At 40.7% G+C, this 24,027-nt stretch overlaps 1 protein-coding gene across 6 annotated transcripts in view; it reads right to left on the bottom strand.

Moving 5' to 3' along the window:
* Nucleotides 1-24,027, bottom strand: part of CAB39L (calcium binding protein 39 like) — a 68,125-nt gene that overhangs the window by 21,887 nt on the left and 22,211 nt on the right. For 4 of the 6 annotated variants that reach the window (XM_055701845.1, XM_055701843.1, XM_027815864.2 and 1 more), the window contains 2 exons: nt 16,451-16,599; nt 4,555-4,719 (listed from right to left, as the gene is read on the bottom strand). In XM_055701845.1, coding sequence (XP_055557820.1) covers nt 4,555-4,719; nt 16,451-16,552 — 267 coding nt within the window. In that variant the 5' untranslated portion in view covers nt 16,553-16,599. Of the gene's footprint in view, nt 1-4,554; nt 4,720-16,443; nt 16,600-17,808; nt 17,830-24,027 lie in introns of those variants that run through there. The other 2 variants (XM_027815865.2, XM_055701846.1) reach the window with 2 other exon arrangements.

Below are 24,027 nucleotides of genomic sequence, written 5' to 3'. Positions count from 1 at the left end.
TGACCAAATGACCATTTACTATAAGCTCTATTTAAAGCAGAAATGAAATTGAAAACAAAACAAGTTGGTCTCTTTTCTTGAACTCTCTACAGTCCCACCACCTCGTACTTGCTGTTTCTTCAAGAAGGCTTCTTCTGTTGGGTGGCTCTGAAGACCACTGATGATCCCCCCACTCCATTTCCACCTTTCTTTGTCTAAATGTAGATGTGCACCCCCCCTTATTCTGTCAAGCACGTCCCTGGTTATCTTAAATAGCAACATTCAAACACAAAAAAAAGCAAGCCACTACTCTGAGACAAACATGCTTTTGCAGTGTGTATTATTGCTCCCACAGTCTCCAAATCTGAAGTTGTCAAGCTAGCACCAAGCACATCGCCCCACAGCCTAAACTTACAAAGCTAAAGCTTTTCATTATTCAAATGCAATCAAAGCCAGTGACTGCATTTTTGAAAATCAGGATTCAATTTAAAACTGCAGCCAATATTTCACCACGAAGAACGAATTACTACTGACAAAATGGCTGCATCACATCTCTGCTTTAGTCACAAGAAGATCCTTCACTTTGTCCTAATTTTCTCCTGTATACAGGTATCTATCTGCACAATTGTGTTTTATCTTTGAATGCTTCCCTGTGCAAGTAGCTTTTCAGAAGGTCTTTTGAAAGTATGTTCTATTCAGCCACAGGGTTTGACAATACATCTTGAATTAGAAGTCCTCTTCCTCCCCCACTGCTTTCTGCCTTGGCCACAGGAGACAAATTGATGTGTGAAATTAATGGAGGAGGGGAGACTGCTGCACTAATGAGCAGTAATCAAGGCACTGAATCTACAGCGGGTCACTATGCACAGGGCAAGCTAAAGGTTACTCATAATCCGTACGTGCTCATTGATCTGTCTCGAGAGGGCAAACATTCCTTGGTGGAGAACTTATCGAATGTCTGAAGCCAAGGAGCAGATAGTTTCACACAGAGGGAAATTCCCTGGTTTCACCTCTACAAATAAATCACTGCTGAGAAACACAAAATATTCTGCTTTCCTGCTCTTTCCAATCCAGCTGGTTTGGAGACATGGGGAATTCAATAGGAGAATCATGTCAGAGCAGGCCAGTCCATCTGCCTCTGTCTGCAACACTTTTGAACCTTGGACATTGTCTTAATTAGGCTAAATTGACTATAAAGTCATCCCATTCTCCCCTGTCTTTACAACACTCATAATGTACGCCTGGAATCCTGTGATCCCCAGTGGCTGCAGCAGTTGCTCCAAGACAAAAACAATCCAGACAGAGAAGAGCTGTTGAAAGGGCAAGGTGAAAATGGCCAAAAATTAAGTGATCCTCTCTGCTATGCCAAATCTTACGTTACTTAATATTAGTGGCACTGCAGCATTACATCCAATAGCAGAGAAGAGATACTTATATATCTATATTTATCTCAGAGAGGAGATATCCAATATAATTGGATATATCCAATTATATTCAATTTTGTAGAAACCAGCAATAGTGAAAGCCAGAGAAGTTAGTCTCTCTGGATTCTCCTGGAGGGAATGGAACCAGATAGGACGGAGCCAAAGCAGACTTCCCTTACCACCTGACATCTATAAAAATTGTAGGAATACTCTTGCAACACTTCTTATTTGGATCCATGATTCAGTTTTGCCTTATAATGAAATACATATGGCCACTGAAGCACAAGATAAAGCAGCACTTAAGGAGAGAAAGTGGCTAGACAAGAACAAAAAACTGCAAAGAATGCCATTATGTAAATAACAAGTTGTATGATACCTATATCATAATTTTGCTCCCATTTCAAGACAAAGTAAGGGAAAGCTGCTGTTGTCACCAGTCCGGGGCTCGTGGGTTATTTACTACCTCTTTTAGTGGCTTTACAGCTTGTGAACCTTTAAGCTTACGTGGAGTTATTAACATCTATTTTTTTAGTTGACTTTTTCTGTATGCACACTTTCCTCAGTTCTTTAAAGTTCAACAATAAATTTCGTATTTTAGATTTCCAAAATTCTAGTCTGATCTTGATTCTGGGCTCCTGCCCAAACTCAACTTCAGTGCTTCATAACAACATCATCACCAAAATTACATCTTGTCTGTTGAGTGGCAGAACCAATAAACCTGTGTTTTGTATAGCTGTGCGATGGATACGTGCAAGTCTCCCCTACACACCCGCTCGCCCCCAGCCACACGTGCTGTAAGTGTGCTGGCAGATTGAGCACAAATGAGACAGGACTTGAGTCTGTGCTTCTGCCTTTTTCTCAGTGGGGACATCAGCTCTGGCCTCACTCCTCATCAAGTTCCATGAAGTCTTTGAAAATACATCTTCAATGGGAAGTACAGCTGTGCAAAATTGGGATCAAAGTGGGCAGCAGGGTTGGTGAGGAGGAGACAGGGAGTCAGGACAGAACAAAGTAACCTACATAAACATTATTCCCTTCAGATATTAAATTTTTAAGTAATTTGTGATTTTACTTTCTACCATTACATACAGATCAAAAAATTAACTTGCATGTTATAAAGTGATGACATGGCTTATACAACAAGAAACCTAAATGCCAACTGTGGCCACCAATATAACAAAATAGAAGCAGAAAAGTTGATAAACTGAAAAAGACAATGAGAGTACGAAGGCAAAGCAGCACGCGCTCTTACTATCCTCTTGTTCAATGACACTTTGTTTCTACTGTTTTGCCAAAAGAGTATGTATAACAGCTCTCCTCAAGACTGAAAAGGTTTTATCATGGAGAAATCTGTTTTGCAATACGAGTTATTAGAATTGTTTGCAAGAACCGTTATTCAGCAACAGATTAGGTATTTCATTCAGTGCTTGCATTTGAAGACTGCGGGTTCAATATGTCCACACAGATTTTTTGTCTGACAAAAGAAATACAGACTGTCAGTAACCAAAAGAAAAAGGCAGTAGTTTCCCTTCTGTGGTGTATTTGCTAACAATATCTTCTCCTCCTTCCTCTCCTTTTTTCTTAAAAAAAAATAAATTACCAGATTTTTAGGGGTTTGAGTTAGGGTTCTTTTGGTTGGTTGCTTGCTTGCTTTTTGGGGGGTTTTGGTTTTTTTTTGGGGGGTTGGGTTTTTTTTCTTGGTTGGTTGGGGTTTTCTTGTAAAAAAAACCCAAACATTTACCAGTAAGCTGGAGTGGCAGGGAGAAGACAAATGAAAGGATCTCAATAAATTCGAGCATTAAAAAAAAAATCTCCTGAACTTCAGACCTGAGGAAGAGAACATTTTCAAAAATTAATATAAAATAAATAAATAGGTCCCTTGAATCCTGGCTTTACTGAGGTCAGGGGAGAGAGGGAAGAGGGGGAAAAGAAAACATAAATCTCCCATCATTCCTCCCTTTCATTCATTTACAATATGGAAAGAAAAGCAAATTAACAATAACTTCAATAAGGGAGAAAACTTCTACAAGAAAGTAACTCCCACAAAAGGTGGCTCTGAGAGCATCAGACAATCTCTCTAGGGAACTGATTTTTAAATTCAGCAGCCACCCAGCCCTATATGTTGGGTACCACTCCTGCTTCAGACCTCAGCAGTGGAGGTTTGGTTCCTGGGAACTGGGGTTTTCTCACTGCTCGGAGACGCTCATACACTTGTGACGATCCACCAGTGCCCAGGAGCCATAGGAATCACAGGACTCCTAACAGCAGTCCCCGAGGACCACTATCCTGGCTGGCCGTAGACCACAGGAATACTATAATGACCTGCCAGTGACAAAGTTTCTTTCCAGTTCCTACCAGTCAAAGGTCAATTAAAAGGGTCTGTATTTATCCTGACTTACTGCAATCTTTTCTACCATAACTCTTCTCCTTATTTATAAGCAAGTTCAGCTGTCTTAGTAGTTGCCTACTAAGTTTTTGGCTTTAACAACAAAACTGGCAAGGAGTTCCAAAGAATACATAATTTTATACACAAATATACAAAATTAAACAATAAATACACATATATATTCATATTAATCTTTCTGCTGGCAAAAAAAGTTATATTCCTTTCTTCTTTTAATCCAAAGAATTAAGTGGGGGCAACCCAATTTAGCTTGCTACCTGCTGCCAGTTTTTAACACTTTCTTCAACTCCTTTCCTCTCAACTAAACCATGCTAATGTTTTTCAGTCTTTGTAGCATGAGGTTTTCCCATGCTTCCAAGTATTTTTAATCCATGTCCCTGGACCCCTTCTAAATTGGACAACCCCTTCAGAGACAGTGGTCTGTTCTAGCTGTACTATCCCAAAGAGGTTCACCGCTGCAGCTTACAAGGTTGGTCATAAACATTATTCTCAGCATCATTTCCTATCTTGTTTGGATACACATGGCAATATTTCTTTATTGGTTTTATTTTAATAAAAAAAATGTCATCAGATCCATTGCATTTACTTCCAGTATATAAACACATCTATCAGGACACTGACCAATCTACAGCAGGTGCATTCTTCAGCATGTAAAAAACAGTTTTAAATGCAATAAAATTATTTAGACTTCAGAAGAATACAGCTTTACTCACTGACAGCACTGAGAGCAAGGAGATGCTGACTTACCTCAAAATCTATCAGTTGCAGGTTGGCAATAAGCGTCACTAGAAGGCCACTGTTGTATAGCTCTTGTGCCAGCTGAGCCACAATCTCTGTAGGTGGCTCCTTGTCTGTGGTCCCACACAGAATTTCCTTCATTGCTTGCAGAGATTTTGACACTTCCTCTGATGCCTGCTCGCCAGCAGATACAGGTTTTGTTTAAAAAAAGGAAAAGAAAAAAAAGAAAAAAAAAGAAAAAAGAAAGAAAAAGTGATTTATTTTAAAGACAAGCAGTTCAAAAAAAAAGCTTCTAACCATACTTAACGTGATCGTTATCTATATTAAAATGGTTTAATAATTTTATGTAAATCACCAAGGCTGGAGTATCCACACTGGATCTTGCAGGTCGTACACAAGCATATTCAATTTAAACATAGCATGCATTCACTTACAGACCACAGGCATAAAATAAGGGCGGGAGTGTAATTACCAACTGGCATCAGCAAGATCTTTTCTGGGTTTGGAGACAGATGCTGACCTGCAGCAGCAGCAGCACTTTCACCATTGCTCCCCCCAACCTCCCCAGTGGGTTCCGTTGACACACGTGGGGCAGGAGGTGCCAGATGGAGGTACCAAACTGTCTGGCTCTGCCTGCCTGCAAGGTGGCCGCTGTGCAGATTTCCCATCAACTGCTTCTTGATAGAGTGTCCCAGCTCCTTTACTGGTAACCCAGATAAATCCTTACACCCCTGCGCCATGGTTTAACCTGGCAGGCAGCTAAACATCACACAGCTGCTCGCTCACCCCCCACCCCCCAGTGGGATGGGGGAGAGAATTGCAGGGGGGAAGTAAAATTTGTGGGTTGAGTTAAAGACAGTTTAACAGGACAGAAAAGGAAAGGGGGAAACCAAAAGAATAATAAATAAAACAATTAGAATAGACAAGTGATGCACAATGCGGTTTCCCACCACCCGCTGACCGATGCCCAGCCAGTTCCCGAGCAGCAGCCCCCGGCCAGCTTTGCCCCTGGTTTATATGCTGAGCATGGCACCGTATGGTATGGAATAGCCCTGGGGTCAGCTGGGGCCAGCTGTCCTGGCTGTGTCCCCTCCCAGCTTCTTGTGCCCCCCAGCATGCTCACTGGTGGGGTGGGGTGAGGTGAGAAGCTGAAAATTCCCTGACCTAGTACAAGCACTGCTTAGCAACAACTGAAACATCAGTGTGTTACCAACATTATTCTCATCCTAAATCCAAAATGCAGCGCTATACCAGCTACTAGGAAGAAAATTAACTCTATCCCCGCCAAAACCAGAACACCCTGCTGGCTTTGCATTGCCACCACCTAAGTCTCCTCATCATGTGCGGTTTGAGCCAGCATCTTCCGCAAAGGATTTGCCTACTGAGAACACAGGCACTCCAGTCTCAGGTTGGGAAATTAATTAAATTAAACAATTTGCTATAGTAAGGCTCCACATCTGCCACCAAGCAAACTAAAATTAGTCCTTCAGCTTTTGCTCCCACCTAGCTTATACATTAGTGTGTCTGTGCAATGCTTCAAATACCAAATGTAGAGGACAAATCAGGAATTACCTGATGAAGTATCTTGACCAGAAATCTTACAACAGGAAAATGAAGGAGAAACATGTATAAACACGTAACAGCCTAGCATCTGTGGCATTCAGCAGGTTTAAATCAGACGTGAACGATAACGTCCCAGTTCCCAAGGGAAACAACCGCTGGTCACAGCATAGCAGCTCTGGCTCACACTCTCCTCCCAGGTTTGCTCCACTTTGTATAAATGAAGACTCCGTGGAGCAAAGGTGATATTTTTTCCCATGTTTGTGCATGCTTTAAACGCCATCTGCTCCAGCCATGGGGCTGTGGAGGCAATGGTTTCTTCTGGGTCGGGGTACGTTTAATACATGCATGACCCACAGCAAGTCTGGTTTGATTTTTTGGCAGGGAGTGGGAAGGAAATAAGGGACAGGTTTGAAAGCAAAGCTGAGGATGGTTAAAGATGTTGAAGATAGGACAGCATTTCACATCTATAGCGCAAAACCTTTACTTGAAATCAGCCCTTCATTAGCTTAGCAGAGCAGGGGAGCAATCACGACACGCAGAGAAAACCCAAGATTCTTTTGTAAAAGCTAACTGGACATTAACGGATGTTCAAAGCTCAATCAGTAATTTCAATCTCTCTCTCTCAGAAACCGAAAGAAAAAATGTCATGTTCTCAAATACCACCCATCAATCTGCATAAAATAACTGCTTCAGAGAGGTATCTCTCAATTGCTGCTGATCTCCCAACACTTCCAATACTGATTTACATCACCGATTTTATTCACAGTAGTGAATTAAAAAAAACTAGAAAAAGCCTAGAAATCCTAAAAAGCCATTAAAATCCTACAAACCCAATAAAAGGCCACTTTCATGTTGCATCTACCTTGAAGATTCAAGCATTGATTTTGCACGACAAAGAAATGTTCTCCCCCAGTCTGTCTGTATCTAATCCCAGTTTTCTGCTGGTTGAGTTAGGTCAGCATGAGCAGCATGTAAATGAATATGACTATGTGATAACTTTAACCACAGCAGAAGTCTTGTTTCTTACCATCGCCAGCAGAAGAGCCTATTTTTACCTCAAATGTTAGTGGTATGTCACTAGAGATATCCCACAGAGTACAGATGGGATTAACAACAGGGGTGCTATCTTGGAAACTAAAGCTCTAAATCTTTATAAGAGCTGTGAAAATATTTTCATATCAAAGGAAAAACCCATATATTTTTGGCTTTTCACCCATTCTGCTGGGCAGGGTGCGAATATCTCTGGTATTCTGTGGGTTAAAAAAGAATTAATACCTTTCCTTTCAAGTATAAGTACTCCTTTCTGATATGTAGAAAAATCTCTGCAAGACTCCGCTTTAGGTTTAATTCTCCAAAAGGAGGCCAAAAAGTAAAGCACTGCAGGAAAAAATAAAACTACAGAACACCGCAGTGTTGATGGGCACACTTAGGGACCACAGCTGTATTTCTCTGATCATCTGCCATCCCATCCGCTCATCATCTCTGCTTTTCTACACGCAATTTACCTTTCGTGCTCAACCTCCTCCCCCCTTCATATCCTCTGGATACTCTGTGGTTTGACATTCAACCTGCCACCAAAAGCTATTCCCAGTCAAATCTAAGGCGGCTTTTCAGTGCCTATCCCTCATAATCTATCTGGAGGAAAACCATAATCCTGAACACATATTCTTAAATTAACACCAATTCTAGCCTCCACTTTGACATTTCCACTTAACCTTACAGCATTTTTAGAATAATACCCTAAGTACATAAGCACTGTTTCTGGGATGGAAACTTGCTCAAGACACAGGGCGGGGGGGGGACACGGGGGAAAAGACATTCCAAGATCCAAAGACCTAAGATGCATCCAAAATAAACAACAAAGCAAATACATTCACTCAAATACATGGAAAATACAAGATGACAGAAACATAGCTACAGAACAGCTTGTCAGAAGCCAGACTGGTCCTGAGCCTCTTTAGGAAAACTAGCAAAAAACCCCATCAAAACCTCAGCAGGACACCCTTCCCCCCAACGATGCCACAAACAGAATTTCAGTGGGGGAAAAAAAAAAGAAGAAGAGAGAGAGAGAGATTTGCTAGAAACTCAAAGTCTATGAGCTCTGTAATAAAAACTATGACTTCTGTAAATCTATGTATTTTCCATCATTGGCAACAGCAACAATAGCAAAGTGCTGCAACTGTCACTTCAGCAGAAGTTATAGAGCAAAAGAAAAGGTTTTATGAAATATCTAAGCACTTTAAGCCATCTACCTCATTCTTGCAATTAAGCACAATCTTATTTCCAGCAGATTTTCCTTTTACTCTCACAGTTCGAGTCCTTTACACCATGACTGCATTTAAGCCATTATATTTAGAAGAAGAGGGAAAAGCTGGGGGGTGTGTGGGGGTGTTACACATATTACATACAAATGTTAAAAGTGGGATATGTTGAATTTTGGACAGTTAAAGTTTGCAGACAGGGACAACAAAGCACAAGATGCAAGCTGATCCCCAGCACACACATTAATGTAGTGTTTGTGTTGCTGTCACCGCACAGACATCAGGATCTTGACCTCCAAAACATCCAAACTTGGGAAGATACAATTAGAACACTAAAATTCAGGGTGGGTACATGGGTAAGTCTCAAATGAGCTAGAAGGTTGATGTGCAATAGGTTGTGTAAGGGAGGGAAGGTGAGCACAGCCACACCCCCCTGCGCAATGAAAGGCAGTTTGTGCAACGTTGGCTATTTCTTCTCTACAAGAAATAACTCTTTATCCACAGAGCATAGTTTATAGTGACCAGCAACCCACAAGAGTTGCTGTGTCCATTCTGAAATACAGTATTTTGTGTAGATGTTGAAATCCAACAAACCTGGGATTACTCTGCTAACTCTACTGGACTAGATGATCAACAATAGCCTTGGAGCTGGAAAACTGACAATGTAGATAAGACAATATAACTTCTCTAAGTTAAATTATAAATGTGTTCAACTTCTCCAGCTTATAAAGTTGATTTTTTTTCAGCATAGATGTGTCTTTCCAAACCTACCAGCAGATTGAGTTGAAGATACTTGTCTCAAGCTTATTTTCCTTGTAGATCAAACAAAGTCTTGTCATTCTTGACTTAACAGGATCTTAACACAAAGGAGCTTACGAAGAAGCTCTTCCTTGAAAGTCTGGATGAAAAAAATCTTCCCTGAAAGACCTCAAGACTCTCCTCTCCGCAGTCTAACACACACATGGAGACCAGCCGATTTTGATGCAAAGGTCTAGTCTTTATTACAGAACAGACAACATTACTATGCCTATACTGAAATATCACCATACAGCAATGTTGATATTCTTTTCCCACAGCACTAATACTGGGTTCTTCAGAACTTGCTTTGCCAGGTCTAGAAGACAATTTTAAGTTTTATCTATTTTTATTTTTGACTGATATTTAAAGGAAGGCCAAAGTGCATGACAGTGTTCTTAGGGCAGTAATTTAGCATTAAGAAATGCTGGAAAACAGTTAATCTTTCTCTGTATTTCACAACTATGCAAGACAGTTCCATAAGGAATGTCTTCGTTTTTTCATTAAGGGATTACAAAGAAATCTTCCAAGTTTTAATTTTTTTCTGTTCTTCTAAAATCTTCCAGGGAGATATTAAAGAGTAGCACAGAAGGCTAAAACAAAGGTCTTATCTGTTGTTCACACAGAAAGCTGAATGTTTATTTCCATAATTACATGGGTTGGGACTTTCCATACTCAAAGCTGTTGGTTTTTTTGCAACACTGCCTGTGCATGATATAGCAAAACAAACAAAGCAGATCTGCTGCTTCAGAGATCAAAACTTCATACAGGCAGTTTTTTTAAAAAAAACTGATAGCACAGCACAGAGATAATTTACCAAGACTGCCCAGCTTCAGCAAATTACATTTCTAGCTGTTCCAAGTGGCTTAATAAAAACTACCTCTCTACTTACTAATGCTGCGTTCCCCTCTCCTTAGCTACTTACAGCAATTTCACACTTATCTTAAAAGTGCCTATTAACTGCTTGTGATCCAGACCTATTATGCTTGTCAAAGAGAGAGAGAAAGAGGGATGTCCTGTTATGCAATGTAGATCCATCGCATCTCTTTTTACTCGCCTCCAAGGGAGATTACAAAAACCATAAGGGGAAAAGTATCAGGCCTTGAATCATCAACAGTCTGAGCTCCTACACGTGAACTGCAGCTTTTCAAAGGTTTCAGTGGGTTGTCTCTATTTTACCTGTTTCACCAACAGGTTAGAGGTTTCATACATAGGTACATACATAACGGGTCAGAAGGGTGTATTCTTTCTTTTATTCATCCAGGGACTTAATATAACATTTATGACCAACCATAACAGCGAAGAAAAAAACAGATTGCATGAACTTTTTCCACCTATCCAAACTCAGATACCAAACATACCTAAGAAAAATATAGGATGCCTGACATCTGGCATCCGCATAGCAATCAGGAAATCCTCAATTGTTCTTAAGAATATGGTGATTTGGATCATACAGCTTTTGTTTGTGTACCTAGCGTATTTCCAGGGCAAAAATCTCTTTCTAAACTGTTGCTGTCTTGCACAGCAGCAGACAGCAATACACACAGATGCCTGCCAGCGTGATGTTAAATACTCCGACGTCTGAGTCAGTGAACTGCCAGTACTCCATACTATGTATCACAACCAAAAGCATAAAGCTCCTTGCTTTGGCTTTATCTTGTTTAAAATACTCTGTGTGATTCAAACCATTTTTTCTCCTAAAAGAACAGCACCAACGCAACTCACTCTACATGCAACTGCAAGGAGTCCCAAGAACAGCCATTAGCAGAATCCGAATTCAACGTCTGTGTAGCTTCAGGATCATCCCAGCTGACTTATTCTTGATTCAATTTCATGATGAATGTATATATAGGAACAATTTGTGGACGTTTTGGATCAGGAGGCATGAACTCTGTCATTTAGCAAAATATTATGGCCTAGTACTCAAGCAAGCTGGCAAAGACAATTTGGTCAAGCAGACACAACAGGGAAACACCTTTTAAATAGACAGATGATTAAATGCAAGAGACAAGTTTGCCCCATCTGAACATAAATTCCTTTCCCACTTAATCCTGCACTTAAGACAGAACTAAAAGTTGTAAGGTCCTTAAAAATAATAATTAAAAAGCAATCAGAAGACACAGGTTTTAAACTCTTGGCACCAGCACCTGACAGCGTCTGGAGTTTCTCCCATCTCTAGGGCAATAAGAGGCCTTAGCAGAACGGGGAAGCCGAAACATTAAACACTCCACAAAACCCCATGGCGTGCAGAGGTAGAAGGAAGGGGTGCCAGGCCCTTCTTATCTCATTCCCTCCATTTCAGTGTGTAGCAACGAAGTCAAAGGCAATTTTGCAACTGCCTTTGGCAGCTGCAGAATCACACCCATGGGTATTCATGTTCACAGTAATCACGCAACCATCCTTCCATGCAAATGTACATCACATCCTCTGCAAGCACCTCACCTCACACACCAGTTCACCGCTTTATCACCGCTATGAGTGAGCAAGGTGGACAGGAGCTGATAACGGCCTCGTTGCTATGTAAAAAAAAGCAGGATCTATTGATACTAATATTTGTTCCAGAAATCTTAAAGTCTTTTAACTGTAGCCTTGATAAAATGCTGCTCTCCTGATCCTTCTGAACAGTACCAAATTTGTTACAGTACCTGGCAGTGAAACAGAGGACAGATTACAGTGACCTACCCAAACAAGCCATCTCCTTAGATATATTTAAGTGAAAGGGCAGAAGCTAGACACTCAGGTTATTTTAAGTCTAGCTTCGCTGTTTCTGAACACTGACTAAAGGTGCTGCACCCACAGTTCTGCTTGCTAGGAAAACACACAGCACAGTGTCCTGAACCTGCTCTAATTCACTTGGCTTCATCTTCTGCAACAAACCCAAGTCTTGGACCAGCTACACCTGAAACTGCAAATCTTTCAGCCCATCTAGGTCAAGTGCAAAGATGAGGCCAAGTTTCAAACATCCCCAGATCCGTTTGTTGTACTAAATTAAAAACCTGTGACAGTCTGAATGCTTTTGCTGCAGGGTGGATTCAGAAAATGTTACCAAACCTGTAGGCACTGCAGATGGCACTGAGTCACTGGTGCCGCAAGCAAAGGTGTTCAGTTAGCAGCGAGAGGGTGATGTGTTCAAGGACATCCTTCGGTGACACCCTTCAGTGACACACTGGATGCCACCTGCATTGTTTTGTGCTAACCAGACTCAGCGGCCGAATACGAGACTTTGAGAAGTTGGGATGTCACCTCCATTTTTTGTGAGATGGGTCAGGTATCCTTTCTATTAATGTTCTTTTACAACACCCATCAGCAAAAGCCATGGCAGCGAATCAGTAATAAATGGAGCAGTATGACCAGTGTGTCACATGCTGACTGTTCCTCCTCAGGTTCAACAGATACGTCCACTTGATATAAGGATCTCTCCTCTCTTGCTTCCTACTTATGTGCATCCTCCAAACGCTACAGGAAAGAAGGAAGAGAGTCTAAGCTCTAAAGTCTTCATTTCCTAGGTATTAAAATACTCCCCTGCTTTTCTAGTTAATGCCAGAATGGGTATTTCTCATTAAATCCAAGCACAGTTTGGTTCTACATGACTGAGATTAACTTTTTGTGGCATTTATAGAACTCTGTAATAAAATGTAATTAATTGTTCTTCACCATATCAGAGCCCAAACAGGATGTCAGCAATTTTGTGTGCCACAAGCACGCCTTTTTTATTTCAGATGTTGGAAGAGAGGAGGATGGTTGATAAAGAAGGCTTTAGTCCACTTCTCCAGCTCTGATTAAGCCTACTTAATCTCCCAGTTGCTACACTAGGTTTGTCAGTGCTGAAATACCTTCTTTAAAACAGAAGGGTTTTTTTTTAAAAAAAATAAGAATAAGGTATTAGGAACAGCACTTGAGAGGAAGAGGAGCCACAAGTGGTGACACTTCTCTGTGGTCTATTAACCATCAGAATGTAGCTAAGAAAATGGCAAAACTTTAAGCCCACATATATATTCATACAATCAAACAAACAAAAAAATCCACCCATACAATAAGAACCAAACACTCAAACTTATCCTGTTTTTCCATTGAGTGTGTTTAAAAAGCATTATGGCAACACTACACACATTAATAGTTTAAAGAAAAAAAGACACATGGAGGAACTGGGTCAAATTCAATCCTTATCTAAGACGACAGATGCTAGTGCAGTCAGTTGAGTTCAGTCAAAGTCTGAATGGGTCCTATTCTAAGACTAACAAAAAGCATATTAAGAAAGGGTGCAAACTTCTATATATTATGTGTGTATATGAAAACGTGACTCAGAAAAGATGTACAATTGCCTCTTTACTTACAAGTGGCTTCTCTGCATCTTATCTATCAAGTTGTTTCCTCTCCCCTCTTCCCATCACTCATAAAGTCTTAATTGATCTGCTGAAAAATTCCCTCTACATGTATACTGCATAGCTTGGTAGGAACCATCATTTCTGTATTATTTTAAAACAGCCCCTCAGAGGCACAGATGGTTCCTGCTGAAAGCTGCACAAAGTTGTACTAGAAGCGTCAAGCCTCTCCCTGTCTGACCTCACACCCCCGCAGCTGCCCAGGGCATCTTCATCTCATACTTAAAATTTCTCAACTGGGAAAGGAAACAAGGAGGTTCTCTGCTAGCCCTGCAGTTAATTTAGGTTTTGCCACACTTCTCTGCCAATTCTGGCTGTACTAGCAGCTTTTAGCTGTCTCAGCCCACATACCACATTGGCTGTGCTACAATAACAGTTCAATTGTCACAGGATAAATCTTGTTTAAGAATCTGAGGCCAGTCCTAGTTGGAAGCTATTCTGCATGCAGCAAAATCAGGGATGGTAAGGAGTCACATCCTAGAAGACCTGGGAACCTCAGGTTTATGGTGAGGCACAACCGTGCCCCTCCAGTTCTTGCAGCAGCCAAGAAGCCAGAAACCTGAAAAACCAGAGAGCCCTGACTCCCAAACGTCTGTGTTCACAGGTCCACAGGGTCCAAAAACCAGCTCTGGGATACCCAGGGTCTCTGGCTCTTGCAGGAGTCGGACCTCTGGGCCCTTTTATGAAAGTCTGACACATTTCACCGCACTTTGGAAATTAAATCAGAGGTAAATTTAAAAACCTCACCAGGTTTACAGCACTGCGCTTTGTTTTTCTTTGCTTCTGTTTTCAGTTAAATTTCTCTGATCATACTCAGAAAAAAACCAAGACGTTATTCAGTAGTATTACTGAGTAATTCTTAAAAACCCGTGTGCCTCTGAAAGTCTCCCCATCGTCTTTTCTTCTCCAATTCAAAATGCAAACACTTGAAAATGCTTTTACTAAGCCCACAAACCAGTATGGATAGTAAGAGATGGGATGAGATTTTTGCAAGAGTTATTTTTCTTGCCATTTTTTAAAGTTTATTGTTGTCACAGTATTGAAGATATTCCTTACATCTACTTCCCTAAACTCAGGAGAATGAATCCAGCTATTTCTTTAATAGGTATTTATTTCAGGACAGCTCAGTACAACCCTTTAGATGAAAGGCAGCATCACTGAGTAGCCTCGCATCTTCCCTTCTGAAGGGACAAAGGCCCTATGTGCTTCCCCTACATTGCAGCGCAAAGTCCTGAGTCAACACACCACGTAAAGTGTATGTGTAAATACTGACAAAAAAAAGGCTGCTTTCTTCACTTTCCACATTGCTGCTCAAGTGACCGCCTTGTCCTCCCTCCCTCCTCTCCCCCAGTCACCCACATTCACCCCAGGAACAGCCTCCATCCTATAGCAATAAAGTACGGCAGAAAATACTGAAAACCAACCGCCTCCTGTAAAATAAGCGTCACCATTAAAATTGCGAGCTGTTTCCATCCGAACATGCTGGGGGAATGGTCCTGTATCTTTTGCTTTGTGAGGAAAATGAACACCAGCTGTTCTGGCTTCTATAAAAAATTTACATTAAGTTCTTGATTTTCTAAGAAGTCTGAATTTCTCCTCCTCTGTTACGGACACCCAAATAAACAAATCAGCTCAAAGCCAAAATCCTCCAAACCACAACCCAGAGGAAGCATGCTGCAAAGCAAACTGCAAAGAAACCCAAGCCTAGAACTTCTGCTCTGAATGCCTTCTTTAATCAGACTCTGAAGAATGAATTCAGCAGGGGAGGGCAGATTCTGTTGGTTTATTTTGTTACTTATTTTAAGTTTTAGTTCAGAGTCAAATTCTCTCAGTGTTTTTCAGTTAACTGAAGGTATTTCAGCATGAGACATCAAATACCAGAGGCCTCCCTGAAATCCGTGTGACTGATCTTACATAATTAACACACTCTGACCTACTTGCTTTGAACCAAAATGTTTCAAGAGGATTTCACTAAGGGCACAATGGCTCCATGCCTACCTTCTGGGTTGGGTTTGTTTTAATACAGGCTCCTGTACAAGGTAGGGGAAGCCCAACATGCACAGGCAAACCATCAGCTGCCTGAAAACTGTGTTGATGTGACTTATCAGCTATTTCTGTTTCCACTGACACTCAGGTTTAACCTAAAATTAGTTTGTTAATTAAAATCATATACTTCTACTACAGTAATAATATAGGGGGCCAGTGTCTCAGAGGAAAAAAAAAATAATTTTATGTAAGCACAAATTCTAATTGGGAGCATTTTGTATGCTGGGGTGCATCGCTTCCACTGGTCACTGGAAAAGTGGCAAAAGTAACTCAGGTCTGTGTCACAAAGTTAGAGAAGAGCAACAGTATTAGCAAAAACATAGCACTATAATTGGAACACGAGTAGCACAGCTCATTTAGGAAGCACTAGCACCCAGAAAACTGTAAAGGATCGATACACTGAGATTTCTTTTATATACATTTGAATACAGACAGGTTTGCTGTTTTGTGCAAACAATGTTCTGATCATCAGAAGTTAAGTTTTGCTCTGTATGTATCTACACATTGTCAGTCTCATTTGGTAGTCTGCTAAAACAATTAACTATATAAGAGCCTTTTAAACAGCCTCCCAAGCCATTTCGTTTGCTTGGGAGCATTATATGCAAATAGCATTACTATTTGAAACAGTGGATCACCCCTCGTTTTGGTTGAGGCTCCTGGTTCTCAACATTTTCTGTTTGACCCCCACTTCTCCTGCAAAAGCCCCCCTATTTCAGCAGAACCATTCAAACACAAAGCTACTTACATGTGCAAGCGCTTGCAGAATCAGAGCAGTGAGTAAATACAATTTTATTCCCTTTATTCTACTCTTTCCCCAGAATAAAAATGTTACTGGTCTTCTACAACATTACCTCATACCTTGTCTGTCTTTTTTTCTTGTTTTTCCAATATGGCCATGTTTTCTTTCAGAATTTTCACAATCTCAGCAGGATTTTTGTGTGATTTACTAAACAAAGGCATGGTTTTTCTTCACCTGGATTTCTTCCTTCAGGATAGAGGAGGACTGCCTTAAATCAAACAAGAAACAAAAATAGCTTTTAAGGTTTATATGAAAATGCAATAAAAACACACAAAGATGTTATGAACAAGAAAAGGTTATGCCTCAGGCATTATATTTTGCTTCAGCTGCTCCGTACAGCAGTAAAAGTTCTCATGTACAGTTATTATAAGTTCATCCAGGATTCACAAGCCACCATCAGCACATGGAAAGCAACTACTAGCACCTGCGCAGGAGCTGGATTCTTCCTAAAGCCCCTGACCTACAAGTCAATACTCCAGCAAGTCTACGCCTATGTCCAACATTTTCAGACACCGTGTATCTGGCAGGCTCCACTGGATTTCTGACAGGGGTTTCTGCCAAACTTCACTGGCTTCATCATGATGCACATAACTGTAGACACCAGCATACCAGAAGTGTCCTTTGTTTAGAGCATCGCAAGATAAGGCCCCAGCTTCTCTGCCATCGCTCCTTCTTCTTCAGCTGCTTTTCCTTTTCAGACTAAAGCTTCTCAAGAGGAAGCAGTACATGCTATCCCCTGAGTTTGACTGACTTCAAGAATCTGTGGGTCAGATCTCACTTGTGTAAAACATTGCCTGAATTAAATAAGGAACAGAGGATCAGGCCCAAATAGGGACACAAATGTTTTCATGACATTTAAAAGAAAGACTGAACTTTTTAATGAAAATGGATTTGTTTGTTTAATTTAAAACATTCTTCCTCTGTATGGTCAGAAAGGCAAATACCACCATCACTGTATTTATACATGAAAGAAACCAAGTAGCTTAGTTTCTGATCCTACATAGTATTAAGTTGAAAATTGCCATTGTTTTTGCTGAGGATCTGATACAAAGACCTACTGAAGTCAACAGACAGACTACAGATGGGAATATGCTCTGGTTAAGGCAGTACCACTTTCCAGGGGGACCATAGCACCATTCTGGAAGGCATTCCAGTTTGTATGATAAGAAAAAAGAGGTAAAAAAAAAAAGAAAAAAAAAAAGGCATAAATAACCTCAAACTTTCATCCCTTTCCACAACAAAAGACAACCATCACCATTCCCTCCCCACACATTTGCAAGATCAGTTGTGAAAAAAAATACATACACAAACCACTCCAATCTTATTCTTCTTCAACTATTATTACAACTAAAAAGAAAAAAAAATAGCTTTATACAAGAGGTTTTAAAGGAGAGAATTAAACAAGCACAATACACACAGTATAAACAAGAAGATCCAGTGGTCCTTCTCCTGCATTGTCATTACTACTGACATGCTGCAGAATCCATCAGGAAGTATGACCGCATTTGTGCCATACATCAATGTGTTACTAATCCCTAAATATCCTATGGAATTAATACCCAGATTAGATATACATTCTATTACAACTTTAAATAGCAACCATATAAAACAGCCAAGTACAAAATTCAAACCACAGAGGAATCCTTTAAAATAATAATAATCATAAATATACACAGACTCTGTCCTAATGTCTATTAAAAACAATTCAAAATATTTTTGCAGATTATCTTTACAAGAACAGTTTCTATGACACACAGAAAATATTTCTAAATGCCTTATTTAAATCAAAAGTTCCTTTATTGTGTCCAGAATAGGTGAATTTGTATATAGCTTCGCATTTGTCGCTATGTCAGTTCTATGGGAATATTTTCATGTTCAGCGTCTGAAAGTTCACCACTTCCGGACTTCCATTCTCAAGCTTCCCATGGTTCAGTTCAAACTCATTTTTATTTCTGCAGTTTTGGCTACGTAACCTTCACTCCTTGGCTGAGCTCTCAACCGCAGAGTCCTGCTCCCATGGAGCTCGCAACTGCAAGCTTTGACAGCACCATCCAGCTAGCAACGGAGCAGATTCACACCTCAACCTGACAATGTGCAAGACTGAAGATTGGGTATACTAACAACTCCCTCATTTGGGCACACTCAGCTACTTACAAGCACCAGAAAAGACTGGGATGGCAGTATTATACAATAAATTTGTTTAAATGCTGCTAGGAAGCGCCAAGCACCCTGTAAGCTTGGACATGTTGCTATTAGTAGATTAATAATTCATAACACACTTTGAAAAGGACCTGATTCTGCATGGGTTTATTATCTGTGAAGACATGGCATGAGTATGTAAAGATGCAAGAGAGAAAGAGTCTGAGAGCAGGAGCTTAACAGACGTGTTGCATTTCAGACAAGAAGTATTTTTATCCAAGGCAGGGCAGATTTTTTCAGATTGCTGAAGCCATGCCTTTATCTTCCCCTTTTAGAAGTCTCCACACAAGGAAAAGCAAAGGGAGAGAGAATTTGATTTTTAAATGGAAGTACTCATGAGCTGGAGGTTCTGAGACTTTTAAAAAATGAAGCCCACATTTCTAACTGAAATGTTGACTATAAATTATAAACACATTCTTCTCCCAAAAAGTAAGTTACATAGCTGTCTAGAGTATGGAGTCTGTATTTAAATAACACATAAACCTCCAACAACCAGGCTAGCACTTTTCCACTGTATAGTTACAGTCTCACCAACAAGTCACCACAGCACTGCTCAGTGACAAAATACATTTCTGTTCACTTCATATCCCGGCAGTACCCTAATCACAACAGGAGAATCACAGAGAACAGGGCAGGAAGGGACCCAAGAGAATGTTTAGTTCATCCCTCCAGTGAACACAGAAAGTCTCTGCTTCATTTCATTTATGAGTCTTGCATACAAAGCAAAGCACCTGCTGCATGCAAAGAGGAGGGAGATAGAGAGAAAAAGGGGAACAGCCTCAGATGTGCACCAAAGCACATTTTTGTATTTACCTCTTTTCAGGACACAGTTTTCAACCCATCAGCATCTGGCAAAACAAGATCCATAACTCCAGAAAATACATACTGCTAGCTGCAGGTTACTTCATGCAAGAATCTTCTATGAAGTATGTGCTATTCAGCAAATGGGTAAGTCAGTTTACTGAGCTTTGGGAGTTGTACTCCTTTATCTTACGGCTGGCTATTCCACAGAGCACATGGCAAAACAAGGACTCCTCTCCTCCAGCTTTGCTCCTCATGACTGGGTTCTCCAGCACCAAAGAAAGCTTGCTACAGCTGGGCATTTCTGCCCTGTCCTCCTCCTTGTATCAGCTCCCTGCTCTCCCAGCTTTGCTTGGAAGGTCTTCTCTTCAGTAGAGGTACTCATTTGGTTTAAATTCCCTATTTCTTTCATCACTCATTTTCAGTCTTTTTTTTTTTTTAAACTCCGTATTTTCCAGGCATCTAGCTCTCTGTCAAGGTTGCTTGAAATTGGCCAGTAAGTTCGAAAGTTACCATGAGAAGAAAAGTAGAATGACAGGTGGACAGTGTGACCACTTAAGCTTCGTTTTCTTAAGAAACCAGTCTAAAAATAACTGAAATACAAAGATAAATGACAGCTGAAAAGGTAGAAACACAGGCTTACCAAAGGTAGCTCCTACTACAATCCTTTATTTTCAGACAGAGAAAACGCAGTAGAACCCATGCATCTAGCATGGAAATACACTAAACTGAATATAGTAGAAAATAAACCAGTTGAAGGAAAATTATCATGTAAAGGGAGATTGATTGCCTAAGAAGATAAAAGCAATCTGAGGACAGGATTGTATTTACAGAGGCATAGGAATTAAGAGTCTACCCAAAAATTGTGATGACTCAAAATAGGAAGATATTATCAACACAGAAGAGGACTGGAAAATCATTACCTGAGGAACTGGATTGCCTCAAGCACTGAGATAACAAAAATGGGATAAAATGTAAAAGTATAAAGTATCAGATAATGTTAAATGGCAGAAGAGACAGAGTTTGCAGATGCCCCATCCCTGGAAACATTCAAGGTCAGGTTGGACGGGGCTCTGAGCAACCTCATCTAGTACAAGATGTCCTTGCCCACGGCAGGGGGGTTGGACTAGATGACCTTTAAAAGTCCCTTCCAACCCAAACCAGTCTAAGATTCTATGAATACCTGCTTCAAGCTGACGACTTACCATGAGAAATGACAAGACACCTGATGACTACACCCATATTTTACAGACAGGAGAGACAGACACAAACCTGTGATGAATTAGGAAAGTAATTGCCAGTAGAACTACAAAAGTATTCATGTCTTTGTACAAAAATGTCTTGATGGACCTTCAAATGGAACATGGTACACAATCCTGAACACATGCAGTCAAGTAAAATCAACAGAGATTAGAGTGGGTGCAAAGAAGGGCCCTCAGCTGGCCAGAAAAACAGAAGACCAGCATGTCCAGGAGGCTAATAGTGCTTGCCTTGGGAAGCTTAGAATAAAAATACAGGGAAGCCGAAGAAGTTATTTCAGATCAAATAAGAATAACATTTTATTTATGCAGAAGCAAATGGCTGTAAACTGCCAATGAATAAACTTAAGCTGAAAATGTAAAGGTTCCTAACCATTGGAGCACTGAGGTTTTGAAATGACCTACTCTACCAGACGCACTACAAAGCAGCTGTTCATAAATTTTTGACAGTGCTGTCTGGCAGCAAGGAACAGGGCTGAATGAGCCCCTTTCTTTCCTACTTTTTAGGACAACTTTTTCCACCTAATGGTTATTCAACATACATTTTTATAACACCAGAAATGCATTGTGGACACTCCTGAATTCGTAATGGGGGACCAGCCAAGTTCTGAAACATTTAGTTGTGGTGATATTATTTCAGCAGTGCTCTTGTGAGGAGCTTACGAGACCAAGGAAAGAAACAGCTGTATCTCACCGGACTGACTCTCCTGGCCTCGGAGGCTGCCTCCCCCCATTGTGGGGAAAATGCCCTGACAGTGCTGCAGGAGCAATGGTGGTTTCCAAAGCCCACTGTTGCCATCAGTACAGACAGGACATTTCAGCTGCCAGAGCTGGAGAGTCCAGAACATTTACTGAGCCCTACTTTTACAAAAATACTTTCAGGGAATATAATACTGTGTTCATCAGGAATAAAAAAAATGGCAGTGATTTTATTTTAGGTAAGTGACAGAAACACAAAAAGGCAATTTTAAAGCATCACTTTCTAAATGTTTGGCTGTTTCTGTTTCAGTCAGAAAAAAAAGAAAAAATATGTATCACACAGACTACAGCAGTGAGTTGAATCCAGAGGTGGATGATGTTTACAAGACATGAGTTTTAGGGTATTCAGTAGCCTGTCAAAGTTAATGTAACATCCCTTCATACTCAGGATGTGCCTTCCCTCAAGGGCCTCCAGCTCTGCAAACATTTAACCAAGATGGAAAACACACTTCCAAAAACCTTCATACCTGCTATTACTCTGCCCCCTCTGCAAAGGGAGAATAAAGCACAGAAAGATTAGAAGACTCACCCAAGGCCACAAAAAAAAAAAAAAAAAAAAAAAAAGATCAGTGGCTCTGTCAGAAATGAAACCTAGACCATTTGACACCAAAGCCTACGCTTTATCAGTCTTCAAAGTATCTCTTCTGCCAGTTTATCTGCTCATAAAGGGGATGCAATAAAAAGAAACAGTGCAACTTTGCAACTTGAGCTCTTTAATACAGCTACAAAGTACAGTAAGAGATCTAGTTCTGTTTATAGGCACTCTCCCCAGTTCATTTGCTCTTAATCATACACTTTCTCAAAAGATTACAGCACGACTGAGCTTGTAAGCATGATGAAGGAAAAACACAGACCACAACACGACTCCACTCACTGGCCCATCCCACTATGAAGTGACTCAGTTGAGCAGCTGGGTAACAAACACCCCCTGCCCAGGAAGGCAGGAATGGGAGAGAGCACCTGAGCCCACCCATGCGCTCTTCACAGAAGTTCCTCTGGACAAGTCATTTGGTTTTCAAAAATAAATGAGCGGAAAAAAAGCCTTCCCTTCAAGTATCAGACAACCGTATTGTCTTAGTTCCAAACCTTCATCGACTTATTAATTGGAATCAAAACATTTCAATACCTCATACTGGGTGAGAGCTTCTTGAATGGAAGAGACCTTCATTCAAATCAGTGTGCCCAAGACCCATATATCTGGGGCCTGAATTAGCAAACTTTATTCATAATTTTACCTAATTCAGTCCCTACACAATAGAAGAGACATTTTATTATCTCTCCATTCTCCCTCCTGCCATACTTGGGAAAGTTGTTGCAATTACAGAGTCATGAACTCAGACGAGGGGATGGAAGCCCCCATGTGTGATGATTACTCAGAGCAGCCCAATCCATTCTCGCCCACGCAGTCCCCTCACAACCCTCGTTTCATTTGATAGGCAGAAGGAATCAGGGCTACACAACAAGTAACTTTTCTGCAAATTCACAAGTTGCGTATTTTGGAAGGTACATTGCAAATGAGACAAGACTAACAGAACAGAGGACAGCATTATGGTTAGGGTGAATGAATGCCATCTCTGCTTGGCAACAAAATTATTCAAAAAACTCAAGAATTTACTCATAAGCCTTGCTGTTGGCTACTTGTTGCATTACCTGGAATGAAGGTGGATATGGCTGAAACTTCACCTGAACACATAAAATATTGCAGTAATGCCTACTTATCACCACAAACATAATTCTTTTTTAACAGATGGCAACCATCCTGAAGATCAGACATGGAAAATAAGGAGGCAGCTTTGCCCTTAATCTGATCACCTCTACAGAATGAGAATAGTAATATCACACAGTTGTTCAATACTGTCATGAAACTGAAGGCATTTACGGTGATAGTTCACTCAAGTGCTGTGGTGTAACTCTATGGAAGCACTCAAAAGAAATTAATAATTCTCTTTTTAACTGAGTGCTTGAATGCCCATTCAGTAAAAAACAAAAAGCCTACACAGCCTCTCAGCAAACACAGGGTATAAAATGAAACACCGAATAGCGATCTGGTCACTGAGGCAACAGTTTGATAAATGTTTTGTTCCGTGACAGTGACACCCTGCTCCACATTATTCACAACCCTACAGCCTCTGTTGGAGTGGTACAGCTGTTTGCAGGGCTATGTGGTGAGCTAGGTCAGGTAACTGACCCAGGTTAACAAAAAATAGCCCAGTCGGGGAGAAAAAAGGTCACAGGGGTTTCCAATCCCACAGGCTTACAAACAGCTGTACCAGCACATGAGGGGAAGAAGGGGATGGCAGGAGGACAGAGAGATGGGGCTGCTGATGCTACATCTCGGGTGTTCACCAACCAAACCCAGAATGAGGCAGTGATGATGAGAAAGGGGGTATAAATTGTGTGATGATACAAACTTAATGAAAGTATCTTGAGTACAGAGAACACACTACACTGACACAGATAAATGCCAGAATTAAACTCTTTGAATGTTTGACTTCGCTGCCTAGTGTCCTTTTATTGCAGCAAGTCCTCTGCTACCACATCTACTATTATTATTAGAAAATATTTATTACAAAACAGCATTTGCAAACTGCAATGCCAGGTAACATTCAGATTTGAAA

Source organism: Falco cherrug, chromosome 2 (genome assembly GCF_023634085.1).
Source record: "Falco cherrug isolate bFalChe1 chromosome 2, bFalChe1.pri, whole genome shotgun sequence".
Lineage (NCBI taxonomy): Eukaryota > Metazoa > Chordata > Aves > Falconiformes > Falconidae > Falco > Falco cherrug.
This window is presented reverse-complemented; position numbering and strand designations above follow the sequence as displayed.